Raw genomic sequence first — 23,182 nt, 5'->3', positions numbered from 1 at the left:
TACGTCTTGGCGTTGGCAGATTGGCACCAAAAGCCTTCCCTCTGACACCTTTCTACTGAAGACAGAGCTAGACAAAACTCGCCGGAGGAGTCAAATGTGCATAATTGTATTTCTTGGATACATTTCAAACGGCAATTTAGTGACGCTTCACATCTCTGTATGCATCCTATTATACACTCGAAAACACTAAACTCCCTGGTTCCACAGGTTTCTGAAAACAGCCAGTGACTTGTAGTGAGAACCTTGTCATGGAGATCATCAAACACTCCAACACCAAAGTTTTGATGGGACACAACAAGGGATCGGCAGCTTTATCAGCTCTTCTTCTTGCATCATTCCACTGAAAGGGTGTCTGATGAATGTACAAAATGCATGTCTTTAACTCACTTTGGAGTTGCCTGCTTTCTCTTTTCTCTCACCACAGCTCTTTATTTTCTTCCATTGCATCCTTTCTGGTGATTGACTCTCCTGAGGAAGGACAGAGGACTGTGAGGGGGTTCGCGTATGCCCTCCTTTGTTCCACAAAAAAAAAAGCAGTTGTTCAGGTCAATTATGGCTCAAGGAGTGCCAGCAGCCCTGGGGGCTTGGAGAGAGGACATATTATTCCTTGCCATTTTGTGTTTAATTCACTGCCTAGTCTGGTTTTTGAATTCCAGCCACCGCTGGAATTGTGAAGTGCTCTGCTCGGTAGAACACTAATGTAATGTGGAGAATGTATAGAATAACCTCCAGATCACAGGGGATATGTGGTGATGGCAATTTGGGCATGAATAGTTTAGTGTGTGTGTGTGTGTGTGTGTGTGTGTGTGTGTGTGTGTGTGTGTGTGTGTGTGTGTGTGTGTGTGTGTGTGTGTGTGTGTGTGTGTGTGTGTGTGTGTGTGTGTTTACCACAAAAACATTGCTAGTGTTTGTGTTGAACTGAAATTGCAGCACATTATTTCACCAGTTGGCTTTTTCCCTATCCCAGACCTTACAAACATTAGAAGCAGTTGTTTTCTTCTTTTTTGGACTAGTGGACGTCTTTAACTATCATTATTATAATCAAAACCTTAGGTATAAGTGAAAATGTACAGTCTAAATATTGCACTCAAGGACCAGCCTTTTCAACATGCTTATTATGGCCTTTATTCTTTAATAATAAATGCTATTATGTTCTTGTCAGTTTAACGTGCAAATTATGTTTCCTTCCATTTTCTTCTTTACAATGACATTAGAAGAACAGATGATTAAAACATGTTTATTCTGTGAAATCGAAGCCTTTTATATAAATTGAAGTTGGATGGTATGTACGATGGGTTAGTATGCACAAATAAGAACAACTGCTGCTGGTGTAATTTGCAGTGGAGTGCAAAAGGAATTTGCATTAAAAAAAACTTATTAACTGAAAAAAGGTGTTTAAACAAAGCAGTAAGACATTTTGTACTATATATTTTGGTTTAAAGAGAAAAATACATTTTTATTGATGATTTTTCAGTATAATAGTATTATATTTTCTATTCAGAGAATTAGGGGTTGCAAACTTTACTGTATTTTGTACCACATACTGTATGTTCCATGTCTTTGGCTTGTATTTTTAACTGTTTTTTTCTTTATTTATTCGTATATAGCACTTTTAACAATGGACATTGTCGCAAAGCAGCTTGACAGAACAGTATCCGTGTATATACACAAACATCTACCTTCTGTATGGGTTAAAAATAAATCGACTGACCATCTTAAATTTAAAGAGCAGTTTAGCTACAACTTTGCTCAGGAGAATAAAAACTACATCTAATTTGTTTGAGTTTGTTTGAGGAGACTTGGCTTTAGGTTGAGGATTAACTATATATTAAAAAGAAAATTAAAAAAAGCCTAAAAAAATGTTGATGGATGTTGTGAGCTGCTCTGACAGACAGTGTTGTGTGTGATTTGGCTTTAGACTCGATAGATGACTGTCCCAGTAACTGTTTTGGTAATGGAGACTGCATCGCTGGAACCTGCCACTGTTTTTTGGGCTTCAGAGGACCAGACTGCAGCAGGGGTAAGAAGCAGGGGTATCTCCCTGTCTGTCAGTCTATTGCTTTTTATCTGTCCATCTTTCTCTCTCCCAGAGAGGAAGAAGGAGAGAGATGGAGTGAGCAGAGATACGAGAGAGAAGAGAGAGAGAGAGAGAGAGAGAGAGAGAGAGAGAGAGAGAGAGAAGAGAAGAGAATGAGAGGGAGAAAAATAAACTAAAACAGAGATGAGAACGGAGGAGTAGAGAGAGAGTGAGACTAAAAAACATAGATATATAGAGAGAGAGGAGAGAAAAAACAGAGAGAGATAGATAGATAGAAGTAAGAGAGAGAGAGAGAGATAGAGATATATATAGATATAATATAGAGATAGATATATCGAGATATAGATATTATAGTAGGGATCTAAAAAAAACAACAACAATTAATCTCTATATCTATTCTCTCTCTATCTCTCTCGATCTCTCTCTCTCTCTCTCTCTTTCTCTTTCTCCCCCCCCTCTCTCTCTCTCTCTCTCTCTCTCTCTCTCTCTCTCTCTCTCTCTCTCTCTCTCTCTCTCTCTTGCTCTCCCCCACCTCTCTCTCTCTCTCTCTCTCTTTCTCTCTATCACTCTATCACTCTCTTGCTCCCTCCCCCTCTTGTTAATTTGCTTCCACTTCTCACTTCTTTTTGCTCAGTTACCTGCACACTCTAAGACTGTATATCTGTCTACAGATGTTTCCTTCCTTTTTTGCTTTATAGAATATACTAGAAAGCTGGATTTTAAAATTCTTTTAGTAATGTAACTCCATTACACTTTATTATTCTGATGTGACATGATACCATTGAGTCTGAAGAAGGATTTTATGTACACTAGTCGCTATCAGCACTGAAATGATTTGTATTTGTGTTTGTTCTGCTTGCAGCATCCTGTCCAGTTCTTTGTAGTGGAAATGGTCAGTACCTAAAAGGACGCTGCATGTGCCACAGTGGTTGGAAAGGGCCGGAGTGTGACGTTCCCACCAACCAGTGCGTCGATGTGACCTGCAGTGCACATGGGACGTGTATTGTGGGGACCTGCATTTGCAATCCAGGCTACAAAGGAGAGAACTGTGAGGAAGGTAACAGCATCCTGATGATCGGTGCGAGCTGTTTTTGTATTTCATACCAAAACGTCCTCTTTTTTTCCGGAGGCATAAACACTGTAAGAAGACCAGATTCATTGTCAGACCAAGTTGAAAAAGGATTTCAGTAGTGAATTGCTGTTGAAGGTATCATTTAGTTTCATGTCATTCACTTGTTAGTTCTCAGGAGAATTCACTCCCTTACAGCACCCAGCGTGAGGCTTACCTGATTGCAGCAACCTGCCGAGCAGCACACAAGTGTTTCTCTCTTTCTGCTAGTCAAATGCACACAGCTATAATTTAGAGAAAGCCTCTGGCCTCCAGTAAGCTTATGGAGCTTTTTCAGGACCAGTCCGACTCTGTTCCTGAATATTTTAGTCCCCACAGTTTTTGGAGTCAAGCCCAGTAGTGATATTTTTCTGATAAGCTGGTGAAGCTTCTCTGGCCTCATTTCTCTTTCATATATTATGGATGTTTTGGAGGTCTTTATGACAATCCATTACACCAAACAATCCCTTTTCTTCTGTGAAATCCAATAAGTTTTTCACACAGGCAAATTGTGACTTTAATCTTCGAATGGTGTCCCAGTGGCCTGGCAGAGGGGCCCAGAGCAAGACGCTGAGAGATAAGATTGCGCTTGCCCATTGTGTTTGGCACCATTTGACAGCTCTCATTTTAAGATGAAAAATAGAGCAGTTGATTTTGATAAATGCAGGGTTTGACACCTCTGATCCCCACCACACATTCTATTTTGGGTCACACAGTTTGCAGGCAGAAGCAGAGAATAGGACTGCTGGCCCTTTAAGAGTCCTACCTTTCTTCCATGCGACCTTCAGGCAGCGATGATTAATTGCCATGAGAGTAGCTCCTGTCAGTTAGCCTATGATCTCAGCCTTGCGCCCAAGCCATCTGCTAGGAGGCCATAGCTGCAGTTCGTCTATAAAGGCCTTCCGCGTCCTTTTATGTTGTGAAAGAGTGATGCCGCCATGCTGCAGGCCTCTCCTCCGTCTCCATATGGGTTCCCATACATTGTACATTCTCCATCTGTGAAATATAATTTCTTCTTGTTGTTATCATTTTCTAATTGTTTTTTTTTTTTTCTCATGGATCTTGTCCCCTTGTTAACCAAGGCCACATTTACCAGCTTTCTCTAGGTCTCTTGCATTCATTAAACAACCATTAGCCATCATTAGTATGTGACTGAAGAGACTTTCTGTGTGTGTGTGTGTGTGTGTGTGTGTGTGTGTGTGTGTGTGTGTGTGTGTGTGTGTGTGTGTGTTTTGCATTTATTTATTTTTTAAAGGTTTTTAGAGGTTGAATAATAGATGTATAAAGAGTCACATGTAAGGCAGGGGATTGTAGTAAAATAAAGAGCAGCAAATGTGTGAGGATAAGAGTGTGGTATTCTTTTTTTTTTTTTTGCCCACCAGGCTTGAGCCATGCGACAGACACCTTGTTTGCATTCCATACTGCTTTTGGTTTTTTGGGTTCAGCTGTGTGCAGAGGGGGGTGCATGTCCAGTGCTGCTTTTCAATTTATCCCAGCATGCATTGGCTACAGCCTCCCTCCTTGGCAATGGGAGAAAATCTCATTACCGAGAGAGAAAGAAAGAGAGAGAGATACTCCATCTGGTGGCATGAGCAATGTCTATAGAGGTGGCTGTTTTATTTGCCAGCTTTAAAGTATCTTTCCTGTCCAGATGCAAGGAATATTTGCTGGGAATATGGAGAGGTTCATATACAAGAGGTTCCCAGAGGACAATCTTGGAAAATCTACCAAGTACATTATTGCAAAAGCACAGAAAGTGTAATTTTAAGAATTGAATTTATATTTTCCAAAGACAAATAGTAACTTTAGCTCCTTTTTTTTCTTTTGAGCTTTCTTCACATGTCTCTGTGTTCCTGTTCTACTCTGAGATGTCTTTTTAATTTAGCTCAGGCTGCCTTTTCTGACTCAAACGGTTGTCTATTATTCTTCTCAGTGGACTGCATGGACCCCACATGCTCAGGCCGTGGTGTGTGTGTTCGTGGTGAGTGCCACTGCTTTGTGGGTTGGGGAGGCTCAGGATGCGAGAGTCCACGGGCATCCTGCATGGACCAGTGCTCAGGTCACGGAGCCTTCTTGGCAGAGACAGGCACCTGCAACTGTGACCCCAACTGGACCGGGCACGACTGCTCAACAGGTCAGTACTGGTAGGCAATGTTAATCAAACCTGAGGATTAGACTGTTGATGGAGTTAACTCCTGTGATCCTTTAGAAATCAGGCCAGTTTCAAAGCAGTTTTTTCAGTTGTAACTATTGCTTAACCCATAAAAACCCTAATATGGAATATTGGACATTTTCCACCTCACATTGGTACTACAGGCAGATAATGGTAAAGTGCAGAATGTTATTTGTACCAACTATCACAATGCCATGATTGAACATATATTTAGTGATACATCAATGCGATCATACGTGTGAAGCAAACATGGAATCCAGGAAAAGAATCCGGTTTGAATCTTACTCATGTTGTCAATTTATACCTATCCGGATGTGAGAGATTTGTCATGGAGTTAAGTGGTGAAGACAAATGCAGACACTTCCAAAATGTGGTGAGGACACGACTCCAGTATTATTAGTTTTCCCTATAATAACTGATCACTCTCTGCCAGTGACAACTAGCTCATGCTGTTCAAACTAATCTTATAAACATAGAGATCTCTGTGCTGCTTCTTAAGGTGTCTCTAGCAAGTATTGGTTTTACATGAAGGTAAACATGCCTTAGTGAAATAAAAAGCAGCAGGCTGTCCCCAATCCTACCCGTTTACCTGTTGCCATGGGAGCAGTCACTTCCTCTCTTCCTGGGGGTGTTAGAGCATAATTGCACACTAACAGTAATTTGTCTTGTGGTTCACCATTTGCGTTATTCAGAGAAATCTCGAGAGCAACTTTTAGGCCTGTTATTTTTCAGTTGATTGCTCCTAATTCTGAGCAAATGATTGCTTCTGTATTTCTGTATTCTAAGGAAGGTCTTTTTGCTAAGTCTCTCAGATTCTCATAGAGAGACTTAATTCATTTGTATGCTTTATTTCCATAGTGCAGACTTAGTTTTGATTATTTTTGCTGGTTCCTTCTGGTTTTCAGTTAAAATTTAGTTACAGCTCTATGCTTTGCTAGGCTGCTGTAACCTGAACATTTCTCTTACAGCTCCAATAAATTATCCAGTTGTCTACCTGAAATTGGAGTGCACGCTTTCTCTGCTAGGTTGAGCCATTTTTTCTCTCCATATTGTAATGTTCAGAGTGGTAAAGTGTCTGTCAGTGGTAGGGGAGGCTATAGTAGATTTTGATTCAGTGTATATTTGGCTTGCTGCTTCATCCATGTGGTGAATCTGCTGGAACAGAGTTGGGTTCTGTGTAGATACTATAGTCAGAGTTTCTCTCTGTAAGCAGTGCTTACTGCCAGCAAGAGAGTGCAAACTGCCTCCCAAGTTTTCAGAAGTCTACAGACTCTAACCACCCAGTGCTGACGCCTTTGTTTGTTTCTGATTTATTTATTTATCGTGAGCTGAAATGATTTCCGCACGTAATTAAATTCTCAACAATTTAGGCATGAAAAACCTATTATTTTTTTCTTTTTTAGAAATCCAATTTAGTTGAGGCCTTGGTTTTTAGTGAACTGCCCTTCAGTTGGGCTTAAAGAGATGATACAAGCAAAAATCAGTCTTCTTTTCCGAAGTGTCGAAACACAACGATCTGTGACTGTGAATTTCCCCTACTAATGCCAAGCTGACAGTCTGACCTATTAGGTAATCCTGTGGATTTGCTGGAAAAAAGGCATTTTAAAGGCTGGCTTCTCAAGCAGAAGGGCTGGTGCCGTAAATTATGACTAGCTTGCAGAGCTTGTGAAGCGCGCCAGAATTAAAATGGCGGAGTGTCTGCTCACGGAGAATGTTTACCTCAGGCCAGAGAACTCGGGCATAAATCCAAGTCATCGTACAAAGCCAAAGTGCATTTCACGTGTGTTAGCAGAGAGGAGAGACCTTTAATTATCTAAGTGTCATAAAATCACAAATGTGATGGATGAAAATGCATTTTAGAAAAATAAATAAATAAACAAACAAACAAATAAATAAATAAATAAAGCATGGTAATCTAAACAAACAAGCAGATATGTGTTGGGTTCACAATGTGCAAACACACTAATCCTAGTCAAATCCAAAGAGCAAAGTACTGTATTAAAAACACCAAAACCAGAACGACCCAACCGAATGTAACAAGGCTGTGTAAAGTCACAGGCAATAAACCTAGAGCCAGACTTTGCAGATGGCTCTGTTTATGTGGTTTATATACAGGTAGGTGAGTACTCATTGAGTTGCAGATGCGAGGTGATCAGACGTCTGGTGACCTTGACTATGGATAGCTAGAGAGAGTCGTGTGCATGTTTTTCTATTCACACGACACTAAATCAGAGCAGTGAGAATTATTTCTGGGCGAGGTCATTTTTCTTAATTCATAGTTCTATTGTCTCTGTCAGATATTCGATAAGGATACAGGATCATTTACAGTAGAAAATATACACAATATTAAGATCAGGAATGCGTCTATGTAAAGTTTTACGAAACTCTACAGGAAGTCTTTGAAAGCATGTGGAAGCGGCCATTATAGCTCATACCCTCGAACATGACATAAACATGACATAATACTAACCAAAAACACTTCAAAATACATTGCATATTGATTTCCGAAAGCATTATATGAACATCATTTTTTAGCAAACCCAATGGCTTTCAAATCTCTTATAAAGAAAGTTCAAGTTCATTCTAATTATGTTCTAAAGAAAATGCAGCTGAAAATCCCTCTTCCTTTAATGGCATTACACAACCACTGGTGTTAACAGCGCCTCTCAACCTGTTTGTGATTTTACATTCAAATTCTACAAGTACTGGAGGAGCAAATCCATTTAGGATTGAAAAAAAACACTACATTTAAGAATTTTCATTGCCTTCTCCCAGCTCAAAACTACCTGACAAAAATACTTGAAAGCTGAAGCATTACGACGACAATGTCGATATGCTGGAGACATGCTTCTTTTTTGAGAAGTACAGTGATGTGTCGTTAATGCCTTTTTAGATAGATGAGGATCTGCGTCACTGAGACGGTCTATATTATCACAGAAACGTCTCTCCAAGATTAATAAAACGACTTATTTCTGTGCATGAGACCACGATAGAAATAGTAGAGAGTAAGGTGCCGGAAAAATAAGGTAGGAAGAAATCCAACCTCTTATCTGGATTTCCTGCGTGGTATGTAGTTGTTAGGCAGCAAGCAGGAAGGTGTCTCCTAGACAACATGGAGCGGCTTTGAAGAAATGCGGTTACAACACCTCTAATTGAAATGTAACACGCACAATTAAGGTCATTTACATCATTTAACAAAGACCCAATGCTTTAAAAAGGTTTTTTATTCTTCTTGTTTTTTCTCAAAGGATTTATGTCTTAACTTGAAAAACCGAACTTGATTCACAAATGTCTTACACAATGCTTACACCATGGCACTGCTGAGGATGTAACTACCTCATAAATACACAGCTTTTACCATATTTCCAGTACCCTGTGACAAATGGTGTATGACGTTGGCTAATCAGACCGAAATGCTTGGTTATTATAGCTCGCTGTGTGTGTCAACACTTTTGCACGCAAGAACTGCATTCTTATTTGTTTTTTTTATTTTTTTCCGATTATTTTTTTTTTATTACACGCAATCTAATTCACAGTATGACCTCACTTTCCATTGCATAGCAATTTTCCCACCTTTTCTGTCTGAAACCTGGCAGACTAAGAAAATCAACCTTGGCTATGAAAGGTTATCTAGCAGTACCAGTGATGTGTTACACTTCTGTATTGCCGAGTCTCTGTCGCTTTACCCCACATGGCTGCCCCGGCGTCCCCTGTGCTCCAGGAGGCAGAAGAGGGCATTTGATTTGTAAACACTCAGATGGCAGGTTTTTTTAATGCAGGTTCTGTTTGAGCGTGTTGAACATTCCCCATCTGGTCCTGCTCTCCTTCGCTGACTCGCCTGCAGTGCAGGGTTTATTTATTTATTTATTTATTTATATTTTTTTTACTATTGCAATACGCTGTCTTGTGTCACTTCAGAAGCTACAGTCAGCCTCCTAGCCTTCATATCATGGCAAAGCAGGATTTAATAAAGGCTGACGTGTTGCCATTTCCATAGAAAATCTAAATTGGATTCTCACTTTTTCTGTTTTGCCACAAAAGTTCGAGGAGCACTGGGACAATCTGACTGTGTTCCTGCCTCCTTCTTTCCTTCTGAGGCAAACTTATTAGATTTGTTTTGCCTCAAGAGAATCCTCTCCTCTCTTATGAGGCGAGAGAATTCCTTTTCAAGAGCCATCAAACAAGCTAGTGGAGCATGGCCATCTGATCTCTGACAATAACTTCTGGATTTGTGTTCTAATACCCCCCTCTGTGTCTTTCCTGTCCCCTTCTCTTTCTCCCTCCCTCCTCCTTTCACTCCAACAGAGCTTTGTGCGTCGGACTGTGGAGGCCACGGCATCTGTGTGGCGGGCGGTTGCCGCTGTGAGGAGGGTTGGATGGGTGCCGTGTGTGATCAGAGGGCATGCCACCCTCGCTGCAGCGAACATGGCACCTGCAAGGACGGCAAGTGTGAATGCAGCCCAGGCTGGAATGGAGAGCACTGCACTATCGGTACGGTGACCGGGGTGGGGTTGTGCTGCCTTGTGTTCCTGAATGTGTGTGAATGATAGCGAGAGAGAGAGAAAGAGAGAGCGAAAGAGAGAGACAGAGGGTTGGGTCATGTATGGGGGGTCACTAGAAAGGGAGAAGCATGCGTAATTGAATTTGTGTAACTCGGCATAGCATGAAGAGGTTTGCTCAAGGATCTGAAGCTTGACTTCATGCATTTTAATGTGAAAATATGCTAAGGTGTCTTTTCATTTCCACTCATCCTTTGCCTCATCCTTTTATTTTTTTATCCTCCCACATTGCCGTCGCCTTTTGATTTGGTGATGTGAAATACAAACATTTGCATCGTCTCCAGCAGCACAGTCACTGGAAAGACACTCTTTTTTTAGTGGGGTGCTTGACTGAGAAAACAAATCAAATGGAAAGCTTTTATTTACTCAGAAAGCTCACGATTTAAAACAACTCTTTTATTCCAAATCTCATATTAACTGTATTTGATTAAAACTGCCAGAAAAATGACTTAGTCGAGGACACAACTCTTTTCGTTTTTATTTGAACTTTTTGTTTTTTCTTTACTCAACATCAGGAGAGAAACTTTTACTTTTTACTTTTACTTAAACTTCCGTTAACCCAATAGAACCAAAATTCATCCAGTCAATTCAAATCTGGTAAAAGCATAAAAGATTTATGGGATTAACGAGAAGCCAGTTTAGATTTAAGAGCTAGTTTCTACTAAACACTGCTAAATGTTAACGCAAACACTGGATTTGCATGATGTCATTCTCATTGTCATCACAGACTATAGCATTGTTTAGTGAAACTGTTCTTTTTTTAAAATCAAAGTCTTGCGTTTAGTAATGTCCCACGAGACTTAGCATAGTAACATGCTAGTGAATAAAACACACAAGTTTTTGTGTACAATTCCACAGCACTACTTAGATAATGCATATTTGAGGCCAAATCGATCCTCGGCCACGATCAAAAATCTGACACTCCTTTTCTTACTTATCTCATTCAGAACTGGACCTTGATGATCCAATCCCAAGCGTACAATAAAACAATGATCTCAGACTCTTCATAGTATACAAGTAGATTCAAATTACATTTAAAGGTCCCTGTGTTGCTCTTTAACTAAATAAAGCCTTTAAAGCTTTTAATTGTGCTGTGGAAAAAAAAAAATAGAAAAACAAAAACAAATGTCTAATAATGTGCTGTGCTACATAGCTCACCTTTCAACGAAATTAGCTAGTGTTACTAGTAAATTAGTGCATATGTGCAGTAAAGTATGAGCAGTCAGTTCCACTGGTGAATATACAAAGTGGGAATCTGGCATATGATACATTTGGAAACTTTCCAATTTTGAATTTAATGCGTTTTTAATGCTTTTAACTCATCTTCAATAATGCACTGCAGATAAATCCATAGCACTGACTATAATAGCAAGCCTAATGAAGAGCAATGGCCCTTAGTTAGAAATGCACAATATTTATATGATAATATAAGTGAGAATTAGTAAATCCGGTCTGGGGTCTGCTCACTTTGTGTTTGCTGAGCGGATTCTCATTGTCCCAGTTGACCTTAAAGATCCTGAATGGGCCAGTGGACTGAGCCGTTCTGGAAGACTGCCTTTCCCAGTGTGCCTGTCTAAACACCATTGTGCCTCGTCCCCTGTCTCATCTGTTTACTCTCTCTATCTCTTTTCTTATTCTGAGAAGTGTCCCTGCCACCTCTGCTCACTAGAAATGGGTGACACAGTTCTTTGCTGCTGTCATTGCGCTTTCCAGACCCTGATTTTTGTCTGTTTGTCAGTAAATGGCCCCAGAAAAGAAATGGGCCATAAACAGAACTCGACAATTCACACAGCAGGGAAGGAAATCAAAATAAGAGGAGCCATGGTTTGACTATATTTAGTTTTAGGAATTCTGAAGTTATACAAGCCAAAATGGCATCTCGGTGTGCATGGAGAGCTACAAGGTTTTCTCCAGGCTTTGAGTGCAAGTATTCAATGTTTAATATCATCACAATGAAATATTAATATGCCTTTTATACATGCCATGGTGAGATGCATCATTCACCGAACACAGAGAATCATAGTATTACATAAAGAGCTTAACTAGAATAGAAACGCTCGGGGAAAAATCATTCGGTTATTTGTAGCAAATGGGAATCGTTTCTGAGACAGAATCAGCCTGTTATACCGTGTAGGATAGACAGAATTAGTTTCTTTATAGCCGTATTTTATATCATAAACAATTATAATTAGGCTCCAATACACGTTAAGTCTAAACACATTAGTTTAATATCCGTCCCTTCTTTTATTAGATTAATAATTCTACACGGTATGTGTCATTTCATATAAACAGACACGTTTGTTTATTTTTTTTATATATATATATAAAATTTGATGCACCCTTTCCAGAATAATGCTTATCCATGTCAGAGCTGGGTGGACAGGAACTGCTTCTTAAGAGCTTTATCTCCATTTCTCTGTCTCTCTCTCTCTCTCTCTCTCTCTCTCTCTCTCTCTCTCTCTCTCTCTCTCTCTCTCTCTCTCTCTCTCTCTCACTGTGTTCTGGATCTTGTGTCTTAGCCTGTGCTGTATGTGTGTGGATTTGTGTGTGTGTGTGTTTGTAGGTGTGTGTGTGTGCAGCTCTTAATGCATGCTGTCAGTTCCTGTCACTAAAGGCATGCACACCTGCTCTAGCTCTTGCTGTCCGTGTCTCATTCTGGAAGCAGCACTGTTCAGATCCTCCCCTTACATGTCCTTGTCTTTTATCTCCCAAGCTCACTATCTGGATAAGGTAGTGAAAGGTATGGCATTCCTACTTTCCTTTTTTCCCTCATTTCTCCTGTCCTTCCCTCCATCTCATCCCAATATCCCCTCTTTCATCCAGCAGACGCACAGCTCACAGTTCATTTCAGCATTCAGACAAGCCTCCTATCTCCTCTCCCCTCTGCTCCCTCCTCGCGCTCACTCCTCTCTTTACGTTCTTTTTGTCTGTCCATCCTGTTTGTCAGTCTTTTTGAACACCTTTGTAGATGGCTTCTCGGATCGTTCTCTGACCCTGATGATATAAGAACTTTAGATGAATTTCTACCAGTCTGGTGCCTGAATTGTAATCTCATCTCAAGTCAGTGGCTCTCAGCTTATTTTACCATAAGAACTTTTGACCTTTATTGTTAAGTCACGACGCAAATGCCGTGTAACTTTCTAAAATTTCCGATTTATTTCACAAGATGAATAGTGCAGAAATCAGCCATGAATTGATCGATAAAATGAAAGTACAACAACAGATAAGCTGTCTTATTAAATATTAAAAAATAATAAAAAAAATGACAATAATAATAATAATCATCATCATCATAATAGCTCCAGGGTCACCAGTTCAATCCTGAGCTCAGGTTGCTGTCTCTGTGGAGATGTCCTATATTTGTCTGAGTTTCCAGGTTCTTCCGGTGATGTGAATGCATGCGTAAATGTGTGTGCATAGAGCCCCGTGATGGTCTAATCCCTGGGCTATTCCTGCCTAACACCCAGTATTCCTGAGATAGGCTCCAGATCCAGCATGACCCTGACCAGGACAAAGTGTTTACTGTAGATGAATTTCTGAATGAAATATAGTTGCAAGCGGCGGTTATGGGGAATCGAGCACCATGCCATTCAGTAGGCATTACAGATATAGTCAGGAGCTACATTTCTAAAATGTCTGTATAACCCAGTATTTAAAAAAAATATACAGTACATCCTTACTTAAAACAGTGAACACTACAGTACTAGGTAAGTGAAGTGTTTTTGTCATTATGTCTGGATTTAAAAGATCAGGATAAAATTGGACTCATGTTCTGAGCTTCTCAGTATTTGGTTGTTATTCAGATCTTCTGTACACTTAGAGGAAAGAACACACAGTGACAGTTTGTCTTTTGTATTTGTTTTGGTTGTAAAACTATGCATAGCATGATAGTGAACAGTTATACGATGAGCTGAAACAGAAAGAAATGGTCAAATTTACAAGACAATCTAGAGGAAGAAACATTTTGGCCGTGTTTCACACAAATTTTTGCCAGACGTATAGAAGGGTATTCTACAGTTAAATACTGTTATTCTAATATTCTATGGTTAAATGTGGCCTATTTAAATGTGGCCTTTATAGCCTATGCTCACTGTATAAGAAAAATTAGACACAGAAACAGAAGAAAAAGAATGAAAAGAGATGAAAAATAACAAAAACGACGTCCTTCTTAACCACTCATCCTTGTTAAGTTTAATTATACTGGAGTTCTTGACTTGTCTGGTCATAATCCTCTAATTAAACTAATGAAAATCTATTTTTTCTCCATATATATATATATATATATATATATATATATATATATATATATATATATATATATATATATATATATATATATGGAGAAAACTGTAAAAATATCCTGTAAAAAATATATACTGATCTATATATATAGTTTGTTGAATATATGACATATTCTTTATATTTCTGGATGGTTTGTGGGCTTTTTTTATTTTATTTTATTTTTCTTGAGGTGAATGTGTGTAATACAGGATGCTGTGAAATGACAGAAATAAAAAGTTCATCAGAACATACTGTACATTTAAGATCCACCAGTTGAGAACCGCTGATTAGGTCATGCTAATAAATATAGACTCTAATTTAACCACCAGGCATTTTTGACACCGCTCTGTCTGTCTTTGTTAAGCAAACACAGCTAATGCAGAACTTCAAGGTGTACAAATTTTGTGTAAAAGTGTAACATCCTGTGAGAGTGTGAGGAGGAGAGGTGCTGATGAAGCTACATTACAGCATCGCTAATTAAAGAGCGCTGGGCATAATGGGTGATTGAACGGAGGTTGAAATTGATGAAGCTACATTACCGTCCCGCTAATTAAAGAGGGCCTGGAGTTGGGATGGAGATTGAGTTGTGGCTTCTTTCCTACATTCACTCACTCTTTCTCTCTGTCCCTTTCTGTCTCCAACTAGGTTTCTTTTTCTCTCTTTACTGATCTTTTGTCTTTATTTCTGTCCTCTGTCATTCTTCGTCTGTCTCCGGACCACCTGCATAGCTAACAGGAGTTGGCCAGGCCATTTTTCAAGCCCGCTTGACTCCAATGGCGCTTCAGTCTGACTAGCTAACACTCCACAGGGGCTTGTCTCTGAAAGGCCTGCCAATTAAACTGAACCAGTGCCAGCAGAGAGCCGATCTTTATTTATTTATCCCTATAATAAGCTTTCAGAAGTGACTAATCTGCCACCTTCTCTGTGCAGTCTTCATAGAGCTGTTCGTCTTCTGGGATGGACAGAAATGGAAGCTCTCACAGAGAGATCTGTCTAAGACAAGTTTGGCCACAAATGATATTTATACGATTTTTGTTTCGTTTTGCCTTTGGAGTTTTACACTAAAGGTCCAAGTCTAATATTGGATGGAATGTTGGACATCATCCAAAACTGTATTTATTTTGTGTTACACTGGTATGTCTCTACAAGCAAAAACATTTATAATTTGTTAAGTTGCTTTCAAATGTGAAAGTTGTTGTTAGCCTACAGGAGGTTTTTGTTAGATATGTTCACCTCACAAATACAGTGCAACACTACAGAACATTTCAGACACCAGAAATGTCTTAATTTACACATTTCTTTCTCCTGAAAGTGTATTTCTTTACTTTTTACAAGTGTGCTAATAAGCAATGGAGGCATTTTCAGACCAAAAACATTATTCAGTGCTTTTCTTTCTAACTACAGCTGAAGGCTAACCGTGACAAAGAAGCTCATGAAAATATGAACGATATGGTAGACAAGGCGTAGTCTCATGAGTCAAACTTTTTGCATTTACTAGATAGTCTTCTACATTTAGTCAATAAAGTGGACATAAACCACCTATTTTCTCAAATAAAAAAAGACTCTGATTGATGTACAATAATATGGACAACCATGTTCACTAAAAAACTGTCTAGTAACTTCTAAAGATATGATACTGTCAACTTGCCTTTAGTTCAGCGACTAAAACTTGCTCTGAAAAGAAGCACTTTATGCAAATTTTTCCATTAAAATACATTAGGAAACTTTTACTATGCTTAAATTTTATTACATCCAAAGGTTGAGGCAAACTCTGAAAACTGAACATTGAACTTTTAACATTCCCAAGCTTTTGGCTAGAAATGTTCACCAAAGATATATGGCTCACAGGCCGGTGCTTAAACATCATTCTAGTCTGCTTCTAGTCTTAAACTACAGAAGCAAATGTTGGGCAAAAAAGCTTCTGCAGTCAAAAAAAAGGAAGTTTTTTTGTTTAACTGTAATACAACAAAATTCTAATAAATCTGATATATCTTCTGTAACAAAGTAATTAATCTTTTAAAAGTTATTGTTATTTTAGGCAAGATGGAAAGCCAAGCTTCTAATCAGGTTTTTTCAGACGCAGGACTTTCTTCATTCATTCGGCACACATCACACTGCACTCATAACGTAGAATTCTGAAAGGCTTCATACGCTGCGCCGCCTTATCACTACAGCGACTGCACAAAGCTCATATGATCGTATTCCATGCTTCTCAACATGCAGCCATTTCCTTTTAAAAAGCACCAAAGCATCTCATTTTTCTCCTTATCAGGCAACATCCACCTTCTTCTTCTCTTCTAAACCCACAATCACGCTTTCCCTTTTTTTCGTTTTTGTCGTGCGCCGTGTTTGTGAAACCGTCGCTCTGGTGGCCGTAGCCAGCAAAATCAGGACCAGTTACACAGTGTTTGTGTAGTGGATATTTGGTTACTTAGAGCATGTCAGGATGCAGCATTTCGGCATTTCATCAACATTTGCATCAGAAGTTAACAGAGATCAACAGTAGGGAAATGTTGAAGAGAAGCAACAGGGCTTTGATAGACTCGTTCAGCTTACGGCTGAATCTCCATCGTTATACACCTACTCATTATTCCACATCTCCATACACTGCAGCCAGCCGCACTAATTCCAGCACAATACGGAGAGGAACTGAACACAAAGACAGAAATGAACCATTTTTGGTCAGATGAATGTTATCAAATCATTATAATATTAAGGTACAGAATATAATACAATCATTAGAATTTTAAGTTTGTAGGAACCTTTTAAGAACATTTCAAATGTTCCTTTAATGTTGCCGCTACATTTTTTATACAGTTTTTGTATAAAAGGCTAATAATATAATAGCATTTCAAAGCAATCCATTATTAGACTAGATGCTTCCAATGTTATAGCCAATCTTCCAATCTGCTTAATATTATCTGATAGCTACAGTACATGGATATGGTATAAAAACAAAGCAATATGCCATGAGAGAATGTGTGTTACAGTGATTTATTTGTAGATTTGTTTTGATTTGATTTGTTTTCATAGCCATGACAAAAAATATATTTATATAAAAAAAACAGAGCTCTGTAAGTCTTTAATTTATTATTATATTATTAGCAATTCTTCCAACATGCAAAACAGTCTGTAAACAGTAAGGCTTTGTTGCTTAGCAACAAAACAGACAAAATTTGGACTATCTGATGAACAGTTTTTAAATCCTGGCACATATTTCAATTTTTCAATTAAAGAATTCACTTACTGTGATGCTGTCAAAGGGGCTTGTATGTAGAGGATTATACAAAAGCTTTGAGGGTAGACCAGCCAATCAGATTTTAGAACCAGGGAAATCGTTTTTGTTTTTTTTGTTTTTTTTAAATGCAGGCTTAATGTTTATGCCCTGATTTTAATAATCATGTAGGTTTTCAGAGCCTCATCTTACAGCAGGCTTTGCATTAAAAATATCCTAACGCATGATGGATTTGAGGTCGACTGCTGCATCCAACATTGTTCTCCATTACCGGTTCTCTCTCCCAGGTTCTCTCTTCATCTTTTGTCCTGTATAAACAGTACAGTGCTAGATCCATTCTGCAGCACTAATGAGAGTATATTGATTCAGAGAAATGCTGCAAAGGGAGTCTGCTTCAAAGGGATATGAGGAGCTTAACAAACAGTATCAAAATTAATCACCCAGAGTCAAAGGCAGTTATTTCTGACTCACCATTCAACCCATTTCTGTCCCAAGCAGTTCAATCATGAGATTGAGTCTTATGGAGAATATCCATTCTGTTTACGCTAAACTTTAACCTTAACTCTAAACTTCATCCCCCTTTTTTTTTTTATCTGTTTTGCATTTAATCTGCATATGTTTTGGACTCATTTATAGATAATGAGTTTGTTTTCAGTCTGGATTCTCCAGCATTAACATGGTCATTGTGCTTGTGTGTGCACAGAGGGTTGCCCGGGTCTGTGTAACGGCAACGGCAGGTGCACGCTGGGTAATAACGGCTGGTATTGCGTGTGCCAGCTGGGCTGGAGAGGAACAGGCTGTGACACCTCCATGGAAACGTCCTGCAGTGACGCCAAAGACAATGACGGAGGTAAACATATACAAGTCTGCAATAGTTTGTCATCCTATTTAAGCTTTCATTTTTTTATCTCTTCAATTTATCTGAACTTGTTCATCTTTGCTATTTAAATCTCCTGAAATGGAACTGTTTTGAACCTGTCATCCTGGTTTTGTCTTCTACTTAAGTCTGAGCATTTGCACTATTCACTGATCAGGTAGCTGCTTAAATAACCACAGATGTGTACGGACCTGCCTTTGGATGCGTTCAGTGTAGGAGAGTGAAGCCACGTCGAGTGAGAATTAGATTTTTAAAGCTCCTTAAGCTGAGATCGCAAGCATACAAAACCCCACAGAGCCTGAGCCTTCCAACCCCAGCATGCACTAGCTTCAGGGTAGGCTTCCCACAAAGCCCAGAAATAAGCCGCAGCCTGTGCCTCTGACAAAATCCTCCAAGACCTGAGAACACACTGGCTCCAGGGATATACGCCGCCACTGGGGAACGCTCCTGGCCGTGATCTACAAACACACTGCCCCTGCACTTCATACAAGCGAATATCTTGTTTTAGTCTGTTTCTCTGTTTTTGACAATTCCTCCACATTCAGACTCAAGGCTAAACATGTGTTGTTGTAGGATGATCTGTGCTGGAGCAATACGGAATCTGGGCTAATGTGCAAATTACACTCTCCCTCATTTACCATACTGTTGAATATAAGGCCAAAGCACTTGGCACATTAAGGCATTCAGATTTCCAGAAGTGTCTATTCAGCAGCAAAACACTCTCAAACGTGCGCTGTAAGATCTTATGAATTGGTTCTTCGGTGACAGCAGAGGCAGGCGTTAAAGAAGCAACAGTGTGATGTCTGCCAGGAGACGTGTTATTTTTGTCTTTCTGTCCATCTGGCCAAAGTGGATTCTGAGAACTACGACCAAGAAAAAAAAAAAGAGAGCGAGGGAGACATGACCCATTTCAGAGCTCTAAAGTGTCCCTCTCCTGGTCAGGAGTCTTGAATTATTCGAGCTGAATTACAGGAAGGAGGAACGTGGCCAGAGGAGAAAAGAGGTGTTAGAGAGGATTAAAAGGAAAAAGGAAGAAAAAGGAGAAAGGGCATGAGAAATTGGGCCTCTTATAAGGTGTCTTTAAGTGACATTGTTCAGTTGTAGAGTAGTAAACAGAAGAACAGTTCTTTCTAACAGTGTAAAGAATGAAAACAGTTCTTTCTGAACTCGCATTGTTCTGCGTTTTGCCATCATTGAAAATCATTTGGATGATAAATGGATTTTTTTATCTTGGTATTAAGGCCAGCTATCTCAGCCAATGGTTTATATTTTAAATGTACACAATGCATTGATTTTCTTATGCATTTTACTTATACGTGTGTTTTAAAGTATTTCTTTTACTTTTTTTTTTTATCGAGACAACACATTTGAACTTAAGCAAAAACAGGTATATTTATGTACATACAGTATGTATCATCTATTTATTTACAAGTAGATTGTAATGATATAAAAATCAGCTGCCTTTAGTTCAGCCAGTGTTAAATCATCTTAAAGACTACTGCAAAGAAACTGCAGAAGAATTTGTTTAACACTAGTCATCTAAATGATACATGCGTCACAAACCGAAATCCTGTTTGTTGAACACTTGACGAATTTATCTGGTTTCTTCAGACGGCCTGCTCGACTGCATGGACCCGGACTGCTGCGTGCAAACGTCATGTCACGTCACATCTCTGTGCGTGGGTTCTCCTGATCCTTTGGACATCATCCAGGAGACACAGACATCTTCTGGCCCAAGCAACCTGCATTCCTTCTACCAGCGTGTGCGCTTCCTGGTGGGCAGAGACAGCACTCATGTCGTTCCTGGACCCAACCCTTTCGAGGCTAGGTGAGGGGAGTAATGCTTTTACAGTGGGTTTTAATACAGATTTCTCTTTAGATGCCTGGAGCATTGATCGCCATTTAATTCATTAGCATTATCAACAATGACATAACAACTATTATTAATATAGATGATTAAAAATCTGTCAAAATAAGGTAAGTGATGCAATCATGAATGATTAGGTAGCAGTAAATGAATGGATGAATGAAATGACTTCATGCCCTTTGTTAAATGTTAATAATAGAAAAAAGAAATAAATAAACCAAAACTTTACCCAAGCTGAACACAATTTACTCAAAGAAAATGATCACTAACTAATCACAACGCCCACAGAGATACGTTGATTCTATCTTGGGGAGATCTTCAGAGTGTGATATCTCCCTTGGCTTGTTCTATTGTTCCCTCTGAAGATGTTGGAGCGTACGCATTGCGCGTTATTTTTAGACTATTTAGCTGAGAATTGCAGATCGGATCACAGGAGTACAGCAACAACACAGGCTGCACTCACTGGCACGTTTCGAGAGTTATAGCATACAGAAATGTCTTCGAGTAGCTCTCCCATAAGCAACACAGGGCATAGATCTCATCCACACAGCCTCAGATTGGAGAGAGAGAGAGAGAACAAAAACCCTGTCACTGTGTCTCTTGTGACTTCTCAGAGTCTCACTGTCTTTGTCTTGTTCCCTTTACATTTTTAGAGTCTACTGGGATTCTTTGGCGACGTGTTTGCGTCTGTCATGCTTGCGAATCTCTCTGCACCCTCCTTCTCCCCGCGCTTTTCCTAAGCTCATTTAAGACCAACATAATAGGCAGAGGCACAAGGAAGAAAGGAAAAGCAGCAACTTGGAGAACTCACAGACCACCCTCTCACTTATCATTCATCACACTACCGAAAAAAAACATAAGTGCTGGAAATGTAGAAGAAAGGAACCCATAAGAAAGAGCATCTGTGGAGGATGACTCTAAGGGTCAAGCTTAGCTGCACAGTAATATTCCGAATCTGTCTTCTTGAGGCGGTGGTTTAATATGCCAAAGAGGTCTTTTATTCATATTTTTAGAGCATGTGTGATGTTTTCAATCCTTTGCCCTAAATGCCATAATTTACCATAGAGAGCAATGCAACTTAGCGAGTCTTTAAAGCCAAATGGTTTCTGCGTTGTACATCAGCATCTCCAGTTTGTCCAATCACGCTCGTTTCTGATCCATTTCTAATGTTGCTTTGATCACTTCAAAGTCAAGGCCAATAGCCTAATTCCCCCTTCTGCTCCCACTCTAACTTCCTCTGGCTTTTCTCAGCTAAGCCCTCACAAAACTTTACCAAGTCATTGCACCCTCAGCCACTAATATCGAGAGGTCTGGTGCTTATAAGCTTCCTCGAACTGGAGCACATAACAAAAGATGCCAAGAAGGCAGCGTCTGATAGCGCCGTTTACGGACAAGTCAGTGCATACTCACGGACGAAGAGCTGACATTTTCCAAAAGTGACATTCAGAGGTTTTGTAATGGTTCACCTTATTACTCTGAGAAGAAAGTCCACCATTTTATCAAATAACACGGTGAACGAATAAGACCGAACAAATATCTAAAGCAGCTATGAACCACAAGACCTAAGCTTTGTCTCCTCTCATCTAAAAATATCTGCTGTTATATATTATTTAACACTATTCATTCTGCTGACAGAACTGAGAAGGCTTGGCAGAGGCTCTCGAGCTCGGAGGGAACACTCCGACACGGGATGTGCCAGCAGGAAACATTCTCCTGGTCGTCACCTGATCAGCCCCTCTGTATTGATCCTCTCCCCCTTTCTTCATGTCAGAGTCCTCTTTCCTGATGCGTCCTGCGACTAAATTGCTTCTGAGGCGCCGTACGCAAAAGCCACCGAGCTTTTAATGGGACACTTAATACACCAGACTGCATCATTTGAGAGCATGTGGCTGAAAAAGCAACAGTGCAACACAGTGTATTTTTTTTTTTCTTCTGTTATTTCCAGTATTTTATGTTGTTTCACATGTTTGCACATGCAGACAAACATAACGTGAGATCGACAGCAATGCTGCAGCAACTGATACCAGAGGTTTTCACTACTGTTAGGGAGACGTGTTTGTCCTGTTTGATATGGGAGATGAGGGAGATAAAGAACACTCTTCATTTTATTCCTCTCCATTTAGCCGATTTTAGAAAGCTGGCATATAGCCGTGCTAAAGAGAAACTCTTATGCATGTTAATGCACTTCTAATGAGGGCTGCAGCATGCTTTATGTGTTCGTTTTCCTGCGCTTTAAAAGTAATTGGCTGAGGTAATGATGAGGCAGCTTCTTTTGGAAAGATGCTGCACTTGTAAAAATCTGTCCGTACACAAGCAGTAGAAAAGGGTCTGAATTCGGGGTCGTCACCTAGAGGAGCGCTGTCCTGAAGTTAACCCAGAGAAGGTTTTCAGAGGATTGCATTGTTAATATACTGTTAAAAAAATGTAAAAATAGAGGCAGAGCTGATAAATGTATTAAAACATTTTAGCCCATAGTTCAGCGACTCTTATCGGTTTGTTAACAATGGTAACAAAAGGCAAACAGAGAAAGAGATATACAGTTTCACAAAAGATAAGTCTCTGTAGTCCTTGTTAAATGGCAAAATTGGTAACATGAAGATCCACTACAAGACAAAAACGTACCCAATTGTCTTAATTATAGTCATGATCTAATCACTAATGGTTTAACTAATGGTGAGCATTTTATTCATGTTAGTTGCACATCTGGAACAGATTTCTGTAACAGAACCTTTTTGAACGTTACTCCGATGCTCTCGGTTTGTAGCATCACGGAATCGGTTTTAGGTTAAAACAGTAAACATTGGTGAATAAATAGCACCAGTTAACACAGCAGATTTTTTAGATATAAATTTAACAAAAGAAGATTTGATAATACTTCTTTTGGCTAAAGTCTACGTCTGAGATCAAGGCAGATCCAGCACGCAGTTTATTTCCTTTTGAAATAATGAGACTGTCAGCATCTCCCCATGTGTTGTTTTACTGCACTTCAACTCCAGTTGAAATGTGTTATTATTTTGCCCATTAGTGGCAGTGAAAAGTCCAAC

The 23,182-nt window shown here is 39.5% G+C and overlaps 1 protein-coding gene across 6 annotated transcripts in view; it reads left to right on the top strand.

The window, feature by feature from the left end:
* The window catches only part of tenm4 (teneurin transmembrane protein 4), a 188,938-nt gene that overhangs the window by 112,393 nt on the left and 53,363 nt on the right, over positions 1–23,182 (top strand). For 4 of the 6 annotated variants that reach the window (XM_047820862.1, XM_047820859.1, XM_047820858.1 and 1 more), the window contains 7 exons: positions 1,919–2,020; positions 2,901–3,095; positions 5,080–5,280; positions 9,625–9,810; positions 12,592–12,618; positions 18,098–18,244; positions 19,883–20,099. In XM_047820862.1, the coding sequence (XP_047676818.1) occupies positions 1,919–2,020; positions 2,901–3,095; positions 5,080–5,280; positions 9,625–9,810; positions 12,592–12,618; positions 18,098–18,244; positions 19,883–20,099 (1,075 nt within the window). The remainder of the gene's footprint in view (positions 1–1,918; positions 2,021–2,900; positions 3,096–5,079; positions 5,281–9,624; positions 9,811–12,591; positions 12,619–18,097; positions 18,245–19,882; positions 20,100–23,182) is intronic. The other 2 variants (XM_047820861.1, XM_047820860.1) reach the window with 1 other exon arrangement.

Source organism: Tachysurus fulvidraco, chromosome 11 (assembly GCF_022655615.1).
Source record: "Tachysurus fulvidraco isolate hzauxx_2018 chromosome 11, HZAU_PFXX_2.0, whole genome shotgun sequence".
Lineage (NCBI taxonomy): Eukaryota > Metazoa > Chordata > Actinopteri > Siluriformes > Bagridae > Tachysurus > Tachysurus fulvidraco.
Note: the sequence above shows the minus strand (reverse complement) of the source record. Positions and strands in the feature narration are given on the sequence as shown.